Consider the following 10,229-nt stretch of genomic DNA (forward strand, 5'->3'; position numbering starts at 1 on the left):
CCCTATTTTTTCTTTTATTTTCCATCCATTCAATTTCCTCAATTTCGCTATGATAAGACCCTAGGGTCTTATCAAAAGGGGCCGAGGACGGACTTTATGGATTTATGCCCGTGTATGCAATCTTTTGGGAGCATTGGCTTGAGAGGAATACAAAGATACTCAAAGTGCAATCAACTTTCCCTTCTTTGTTGTGAGATAGAGTCAACTTTTTTGCTTCTTTAAGAACATATTCATCTAGAATTTCAGTGTGATATCGTTGCCTGATCTTCAAAGGGATTGGAGGGCACCGTTGTTGTAATTAGGTGATTTGTGGAGGATATCTTATCCTCCATCTACTATACTTTTGTTTGATTATTAATGGATTTTTGTTATCTTTAAAAACAAAATGGCAAAAATGTAGGAATATGGAAAATTTTGTAAGTATAAAGAAAGCCAAAAAAAATCCACTCATGAAAATAAACACTATTCAATAATGGCATGAAATGAAAATACTTGAAATAATCCCTTGTCAAGAGGAAAGATTGACATAAATTCTTCCACTCATGAAAATAAACTCAATTTGATATGATAACATCAAATATTTATGTAAATTTTCTAAATGCATACAACAACAACAACAAACCAAGCCTTAAGTCCCACAAGATGTGTTCGGCTACATGAATCCTTTTCTACCAATTTATATGATGAGCAATTTCCTCCAACAATTCAAGGGCTAATAAATCTTGTACTCATTATTTCATTTTAAATTATTTTACATCTACTCCAAACCCTTCTACTACCACTAACAAACACCAACTTACTCCTCTAGTGCACAATTTGGCCTATATTGCACATGCCCAAACCATCTCAACCGCCCCTTCTTTATCTTATCTTCTACAGGTGCTATGCCTAACTTACATGTTCATTCCTTAATTTATCCTTTAATGTCATACTACTCATCTACCTTATTATTCTCAATTCTACAATTTTTACCTTTTGGGTATGTTGTTTCTTAGTTGTCCAATGGTCTTGTAGCTGTCTATAAAACTTTCCTTGTAATTTTACGTGTATTCAACATTCATAAAACATCCTAAAACACTTCTCCATTTTACTAAACTTAATTTAACTCTATGTATTAGATCTTCCTCAATTTCTCCTTCAACTTGGATAAAAGATTCAAGGTATCAAAATTTTCTAAACGCATATTGATTAAATGCAACATATATTTAATGGACACAAGTAAATAACCATGCAGGCACTTCTTTGTTCATTCACCAATAATAAATAAGGAGAAATTAAGTGTACCTGAGTCGCATATGTTCGCTGGAATGGGCTCTTGTCAGCATTGAGCTGGAAAAGAAAATACAAGAAAAGAATAAGTTCAATCAAATGGGGAAAAGGTAAAACTGCTGCAAAAAGAGAATGAAAAACAAGAATACCAGATAAAATGTTCCAATAGTTTTTTTGATAAAACAATATTTCAATTATAAGTTAGGCAGCATATAAATCCACAATCACCAACACCAAATTATCGCATTAGATGCTCATACATAATTTAAAGAGCCTCTCTTATGCAATAATGGTTGAAGACTGAGTTGCTGAAGGCCAGCCCATTTCAAAACAATGCCTGCAAAAACTTACTTTTGGTACTCATGTGCACAAAATATCTTTATTTCTTGAGCACTTCGTTTATTTTCTGTTGATTCCTTTCAAGAATCAGATGGAGCCAGGATTTCCTGACGTTTCCTAACTAGCAGAAATGGATAAGAATTTAGAGTTTGTACGTCTCTCAGTTCAAGTTTCGTGCCTTGAAAAAACATTGCTAGGGAGAGGATAATGTTGGTTTATTCCCTTCCATGTGGAGGAAAGCCCAAGTGGGCTTTATTAAAAGCCCAAAGCCCAGCCCTTTTAGTGTGAAAACTTAAAGGAAGTTATAAAAAGAGAGGGGATAAGGGAGGAGCCGTCACTTCTCAAAAGAAAGAGAGAAAAACGTGATTTTTCTCATGCTGCTCAGATTTCATCAAGACTCCGATTCTGCTTCGTCTGTGGTCCGATTGAGCCGAAATTTGGAGGAGAGGTTCACGACTCAAGGAGCTACAATCTGAACGGTGGAGATCAGATTTTGAGTTTGGGAGTTGGGATTTTTTGCCATGAACAGTAACTGCGATTTTGGTATATTCTCTCCAACTCTCTTTGCATTTGTCAAGATCGTCGATATCTTGATGATATATTTGTAACCTCTAATTGAGATTAGAGAAGACTTGGTGTACCTATTATTTGATTGATAGTGGAGATTTCAACTAGATTAGGTCCCGTGGTTTTTCTTCCTCACACTGGGGAAGTTTTCCACGTAAAAAATTGATTGTGTTCTTGTGGCTTGGTGTGATTGATTATTTTTTTTTTTTTTTTCAGCACATATAAAAGTAGAGATACACTATGTTTGCTTGCATATAGGAAGAAAAATTATTCCACTGTGATTGTTTGTTGATATCTCTCCCAACAAAGTGGTATCAGAGCTTGGTTCACCAACATTCTCCCTAGTGTGCACGTGCCGGGGGAGACCCCGATGGTTGCCTTACCGGGAGAGACCTCGATGTGTGAGAGGGAGATTGTTAGGGTTATCCCACATCGGTTGTGGAAGGGGCTGGTGGTCAGTTATTAAATGTGAGGGAAAGCCTCACCCCATGAGCTAGCTTTTGGGGTTGAGAAGGCCTAAGACCACCCAACACTGGTATCAGAGCCAGGTTCACAGATTGTCAAGTTGGCAGTTTGAGTTATGGAAGCAAATACTAGTAGAATGATTAATCTCAATGAATTATCACATATGGAAAGGAAAAATGGAGGATCTTTTTTATGTAAAAGATTATTACCTACCGGTGTTTAGTGCTGAAAAACCAGAAAAAAAGTCTAATGTGGAATGGACTTTGTTACATCAACAGGTGTGTGGGTATATCAAGCAATGGGTAGATGATAATGTTTTGAACCATATTAGTAGAGAAACAAATGCACGTTCTCTATGGAGTAAGCTTGAACAGTTATATGCTAGAAAGACTGGAAATAATAAGTTGTTTCTGATTAAACAAATGATGGCTTTGAGGTACCAAGACGGGACTCCTTTATCTGATCACCTAAATACCTTCTAAGGAATTATTAATCAATTGGCTAGAATGGATATTAAGTTTGATGATGAGATACAAGGTTTATGGTTGCTTGGTTTATTACCGGACTCGTGGGAGACGCTCAAAACTTCAGTGTCTAACTCCGCTCCAGAAGGTGTAATCATAATGGATATGGCCAAAAGTTGTTTGCTAAATGAAGAGATGAGAAGAAAAACACAGGGATCCTCTTCACAGTTAGAGATCTTGGTTACTAGAAAATAGGGGGAGAAGTAAGAGCAGAGGTCCGAAGAACAGAGATAAAAGCAGAAGCAAGTCCAACAAGTTTGCAAATGTTGAGTGTCATCATTGCTGGAAAAAGGGACACATCAAGAAATATTGCAGGCAATTGAAGAAAGAAAACAAAAATGAGAAAGGGAAGGGAACAAAGAATGGAGATGACAAAGATGGTGATGATAGAGTTGCTACCACCACTCCTGCAGAATTCTTCATTATTTATGATGATGAGATGATAAATGTTGCATACCATGAAACCAGCTGGGTGATTGACAGTGGTGCCTCCATTCATGCTACATCTCGGAAGGATTTCTTTACATCCTATAGATCTAGTGACTTTGGAACAGTAAAGATGGGAAATGATGGCTTGGTTAGAGTTATTGAAATTGAGAATGTGTATCTGAAGACAAATAATGGCACGAGTTTAGTTCTTAGAGATGTGAAGCATATTCCTGACATTCGTTTGAATTTGATTTCTACAGGTAAGCTTGATGACGAAGGGTACTGCAACACTTTCAGTGATGGCCAGTGGAAGCTCACTAGGGGTGCTATGGTTGTGGCTCGAGGCACAAAGCACTCTGCATTGTACGTTCTGCAAGCAAAGATCTCCAACAACATAGTTAATGCGATGGAGGATAATGGTACAACAGAGTTACGGCACAAGAGACTGGCTCACATGAGTGAGAAAGGATTAGCTCTACTGGGGAAGAAAATTCTACTATGTGGACTAAAAAGTACACTTCTGAAAAGGTGTACTCATTATTTGTCAAGGAAGCAGAGCAGAGTTTCCTCCAAGAATTCCCCTCATTTGAGAAAGTCAGAGATACTGGATTTGTTACATTCAGATGTGTGTGGCCCTATGAAGACGAGAACACTTGGTGGCTTGTGACCTTCATAGATGATCATTCAAGGAAGTTGTGGGTATATACCTTGAAGTCAAAGACCAAGTATTGGCTGAGTTCAAGCAATTTCAAGCCCTAGTTGAGAGACAGACTGGGAAAAAATTGAGGTGCATCCGGACTAATAATGGTAGAGAGTGTTCTGGTCCATTTGATGAGTATTGTAGACAGCAGGGTATTCGGCATCAAAAGACTCCTCCGAAAGCTCCTCAATTGAATGGCATAGCAGAAATGACGAACAGAACACTAGTTGAGAGAGTGAGATGTTTGCTTTCACAAGCCCGGTTGCCAAAATCCTTTTAAGGGGAGGCACTGAGCACTGTTGTTCATGTGTTGAATTTTACACCCTGTGTTCCTCTACAGTTTGATGTGCCAAACCGAGTTTGGACAAGTAAGGATGTTTCCTATAATCGTCTGCGTGTTTTTGGGTGCAAAGCATTTGTGCATATTCCAAAAGATGAAATGTCCAAACTTGATGAGAAAACGCGACAATGTATATTACTTGGCTACGGTCAAGATGAATTTGGATACAAGCTTTATGATCCAGTTGAGAAGAAAATTGTGATAAGCAGAGATGTCGTGTTTGTAGAAGATTAGACGATTCAGGATATTGAGAAGGCAGAGAAATCTATGTCTCAGCAGGGTGACAGTTTGACTGATATGGATCCAGTTCTTTTGAAGAATTTTCCATCTCAAGTTGAGAATGATGTTCAAGATGACCACCAGGGTAGAGGTGATGTGAATGTTCCCTTATAGGTTCAGGGAGATGTTGAGACTAATGAGCAGTTGACAGTGCCAGAGATTCCACCAGAGATTCCATTCAAGAGGTCAACCAAAGACCGACATCCTTCCACTCGATATTCAGCAGAACAATATGTGTAATTGACTGACGGGGAAGAGCCCCAGTGTTTTTGCAGAAACCATGGACGATGAACACAAGACAGAGTGGGTTAAGGCCATGCAAGATGAGATGCAGTCACTGCATGATAACCACACCTTTGAGTTAGTGAAACTGTCTAAAGGAAAAAAAGCTTTGGAGAACAAGTGGATTTACAAGAAGAAGCCAAATGAGTTCTCTTCACGGCCACGATACAAAGCTAGATTGGTTGTAAAAGGGTTCGGTCAGAGTAAAGGTATTGATTTTGATGAGATCTTCTCTCCAATTGTAAAGATGTCATCGATCCGTACAGTAATCGCCTTAGCAGCAAGTCTTGACTTGGAAGTTGAGCAGATGGATGTGAAAATTGTCTTCCTTCATGGTGATTTAGAGGAAGAGATTTATGTGAAGCAGCCAAAGGGTTTCAGAGTGAAAGGGAAAGAGGATTATGTGTGCAAGTTGAAGAAAAATCTATATGATTTGAAACAAGCACCGAGACAGTGGTATAAGAAGTTTGAGTCTGTTATGGGGGAGCAAGGCTACAAGAAGACAACTTCAGATCACTATGTATTTGTTCAGAAATTCTCTGATGATGATTTTATTTTCTTACTGCTTTATGTGGATGACATGTTGCTTGTTGGCAATAATGTTTCAAGGATTGACCAGTTGAAGAAGCAATTGAGTAAATCATTTGTTATGAAGGAATTGGGGCCAACAAAGAAAATTTCTGGCGTAAGAATCAGTCGTAATAGGAGTGCCAAGAAGTTCTATTTGTCACAGGAGGATTACATTGAGAAAGTGCTTCAGAGGTTCAATATGGACAAAGCCAAAGTGGTTAGCTCTCCTCTTGCTACCCACTTCAGACTAAGTACAAAAGAATGTCCTTCTATAGATAAGGAAAATGAAGACATGGAAAGAGTTCCTTACGCCTTAGCAGTAAGAAGTTTGATGTATGCAATGGTTTGCACAAGACCAGATATAGCCTATGCAGTTGGTGTAGTTAGCCGATTCTTGTCAAATCCGGGAAGAGAGCACTAGAATGCAGTGAAGTGGATCATGAGGTATCTTCGAGACACTTCTAGTTTGATACTTGGTTTGGAAAACGGACAATCATTGTTAGTTGGCTACACAGATGCAGATATGGCTGGGGATGTGGATACTCGTAAGTCTACTTCCGGCTATTTGATAACTTTTGCAAGTGGGGCTATAGCTTGGCAATCGAGACTTCAAAAGTGCATTGCTCTTTCTACGACAGAGGTAGAGTTTATTGCAGCAACGGAAGCAACTAAAGAGTTGCTATGGGCAAAGAAGTTCTTGAGAGAACTTGGTTTCAAGTAGCAGAGGTATGTGTTGTTTTGTGATAGCCAGAGTGCTATTAATCTTACTAAGAATTCCAGTTTCCATGCAAGATCGAAGCACATTGATGTACAATACCATTGGATCAAAGATGCGTTGAACGATAAGTTATTAGAACTTGAGAAGGTTCACATTGATGATAATGGTTTTGATATGCTGACAAAGACACTACCAAGGGAGAAGCTTGAAGTTTGTTGTTCGATCGCTGAGATGGCGATTCCCTCCACATAGTTGGAAAAGGGGAGATTTGTTGGATTATTTCCTTCCATGTGGATGAAAGCCTAAGTGGGCTTTATTAAAAACCCAAAGCCCAGCCCTTTTAGTGTGAAAACCTAAAAGAAGTTATAAAAAGAAAGGGGATAAGGGAGGAGCCGTCACTTCTCAAAAGAAAGAGAGAAAAACGTGATTTTTCTCATGCTGCCCAGATTTCATCAAGACTCCGATCTCGCTTAGTCTGTGGTCCGATCAAGCTGAAATTTGGAGAAGAAGTTCACGACTCAAGGAGCTACAATCTAAACGGTGGAGATCAAATTTTGATTTCGGAAATTGGGATTTTTTGCTCGTGAACAGTAACCGCGATTTTAGTATATTCTCTCCAATTCTCTTTATATTTGTTAAGATCGTCGATATCTTGATGAGATATATTTGTAGCCTCTAATTGAGATTAGAGAAGACTTGGTGTATCTATTATTTGATTGATAGTGGAGATTTTAACTAGATTAGATCCCGTGGTTTTTCTTTCTTACACTGGGAAAGTTTTCCATAAAAAATTGATTGTGTTCCTGTGACTTGGTGTGATTGATTATTTTTCTTATTATTTTCAGCACATATAAAAGTAAAGATACACTATGTTTTCTTCCATATAGGGAGAAGAATTATTCCGTTGTCATAGTTGTTGATATCTCTTCCAACAGATAAAACATCCACCGGAGAAAGGGCCGCATAAATTTGATTAATAGAATTAATTCGTTCCAGAAGGCCATTGTAGAATTAGTTCGTAAGAAAGAGATCAGATAAAAAATTACATGCTTTAGAGCAATGGTTCTTGATCCTCACCAATCTCCAGTGGAAACAGTAGAAAATGAAAATAAGGATAGAATGTTACCCAAAAAAAAAAAAATCTGAGCCGAGAAATTCAAAAAAGAATTAAATAGCGCGTAAAAAACCTAGCTCGAAGATCAACATAAATGCCGCAGCGTGAATTAAATTTGACGAAGAAAAACAAGGACAAAATCGAAACGAAAGAAGATGTAAATGCTAACGAATTGTGGGCGTAATACTCACGTCTTTGAATTGAAAGAGGCCAAGTGCTCCGAGGTAGGAGATCGTGCGGTGAGCGGACTCCATTGGAATGATGAGTTGCACCAGCTGCATCGGCTCCGACCGCAGCAGATCCATCGTCGGCCAACACCCTCCCTCCTGCATTCTGTGTAGGATTCACACGATTGTATTCTAATTATAGCCGCCGGCCACACTTGGTTGGAGAGACTTTTCCCTTGGCTGACCGGCTCTCAGGCTCCGGCAACAATGCGATTTCTTGGTTCGCGTCACCAAACTCTATTGGTGCTGAGGACTCTCCCCCGGCTATGTTTCATTTGGTTCTTCAGCGACCTCGCGCGTCTGTGGTGGCGTCTGTGGTGCGTTAGAACGAGAACAATGTGTTCTACGATGTCGTCTATACGATAGGTATACGGTATACGACTTGTTTGGATTAGAATCATTTTAGATAGAATAGCACGGCTTTTGGCTTTATCGTTGGCGCGCTCACGCGCCATGACTTGGCATTTGCGAATGACAAACGCGTACTTAAAAGGACAAAAACGCGGCCGTTTTATTCTCTTCTTTTTTATTTCTTAGTTACCCGCCCAATTAACTGAATTCGGTTAATTAATCAAATTAATTAAAAAAATTTGATTAAAAAATTTCATTAATCAAACCAACTGCAATTTCATATTTAATCGAATTCAAAACCTACTAAACTGAACTTCGGGTAAATCAGTTAATCGATTTTAACTAATTTAATATTTTAATATATATTATATATATTTTTAATATATAATATATATAATTATTTATTATTAATTTATACTATTCGGTTAATTTGATTAATCGAATTAACCGAACCAAAAAATGAAAACTAAAATTCAACAAAAATGAAAATCGAACTGATCGAATTTACTCGATTAATTTAGTTTTAATCGAATTATGTTCACCCCTACGCTAGAGTATTGTGAAAACATCTCCTTAATGAACTTTATCTTTGACTCTTTAATAAATAAAAAATTACAATGACGAAATGAGTGAATGTTGATGTTATTGAGTAATCGAATGTTTTAAATGATTTTGGTCTTTAAGAGTAATAATCCAATTACATTTGAGTCAATTTAAATCTAACATAATTAAACTATTTCTAAAAGCATAAAAACCAAATTTTAATGTTCAATAATGTGATAAACTTTTTAATACTAATAACATCATTACAAACACATTATTTAATATTTAAACTCCTCCTATATTCCTTTAGTTTAGCTATTTGCAAACCATTGTAGTAATTACATCTCTTTCCCTCCACTCTTTGTAAGCTATTGGAATTTATTACCCTTCAATTTCGAACTCTCGTACTTATCCATATGTTTTCATACCCAAATTGATAGTTTTTTTAAATGATAATTTTAAATTGCATAGTATCCTTACATTTACCTTTCATTGTCCAAAAGTATAAGAAGTTATTGTATTTTTCCTTCCGAATTGTATGTCCCCATTCTTATATCTAGTCATGGCTTTCTTTCTTCATCGAAAAAGTCCTTTACCAAACACAAACCTCAAATCGCATTGACAAACTAAAAGAAATATCTTTGTCATAACCGTCCACATCCTTACTATTCTTCCACTAAAGTCATATGTTAAGATGATGAACAAAAAGATAGAGACTCTGAAATTATAACTATAATAAGAGGAGATGTATCCAAACGTGATGGTGTGCCTTCACTTCTTTATGATAACTTTAACTTATAAGATAAATATTTTAGATGTTATTTATTTTTTTTGAATGTCTATTTATTGGTTCTAGTTTGGTTCTTGTTATTTTACTTTAACTTCTTCTATCATTGCTCAATTGTGATGTATCTTTATTTAACTTTAACAATATTAACGACAACTATTTTTTTTTGTTAAATTTGAAGAAAGACATTTTTCTCTATTCAATATTCAACGTTACAGGGTTGTATATAATACATGAGGCAAGGAACAAGATCACAAATTATTCCTAAACATCTGCTCTATAATAACTGTACAATAATTGAAAGATGGAAAGTGTAGATATTTCTCTAATACTCCCCCTCAAGTTGGAGCATGGAGATCCGTAATGTCCAACTTGCGTGATAAGTTTTGGAAAGGTTCAAGACCCAAAGCTTTGGTGAAGATATCAGTAAGCTGATTGTGGGTAGGAATATGCTTAGTGCAGAGGAGGCAAGCCCATAACGGAATATGCTTAGTGCAGAGGAGGCAAGCCCATAACTTTTCACGAACAACAGTGTAGAGACCCAAATAATTATCGTAATTTAATAATAGGAAGAGGAGAGAAAAAGAGTTGAATTTAGGGATTCAACAGGGGTCTCGTCAACCAATGCAACACGTTCGTCAACGAACACGCTTGATGAGATCGTCAACAGGGACACGTGTCTCGTCGATGAGAAGTTACTGAGAGGCTATTTTTAGCTCTTAATT

General features: G+C 37.2%; 1 protein-coding gene across 1 annotated transcript in view; it reads right to left on the reverse strand.

The window, feature by feature from the left end:
• Window positions 1–8,171, reverse strand: part of LOC131163110 (V-type proton ATPase subunit a2-like) — a 32,897-nt gene extending 24,726 nt beyond the window's left edge. The window contains exons 1-2 of the mRNA XM_058119843.1: window positions 7,788–8,171; window positions 1,285–1,329 (exon numbers count right to left, since the gene is read on the reverse strand). Coding sequence (XP_057975826.1) covers window positions 1,285–1,329; window positions 7,788–7,928 — 186 coding nt within the window. The 5' untranslated portion in view covers window positions 7,929–8,171. The remainder of the gene's footprint in view (window positions 1–1,284; window positions 1,330–7,787) is intronic.
• Between the last annotated feature and the right edge of the window lie 2,058 nt (window positions 8,172–10,229).

This window comes from Malania oleifera, chromosome 8 (genome assembly GCF_029873635.1).
Source record: "Malania oleifera isolate guangnan ecotype guangnan chromosome 8, ASM2987363v1, whole genome shotgun sequence".
NCBI lineage: Eukaryota > Viridiplantae > Streptophyta > Magnoliopsida > Santalales > Ximeniaceae > Malania > Malania oleifera.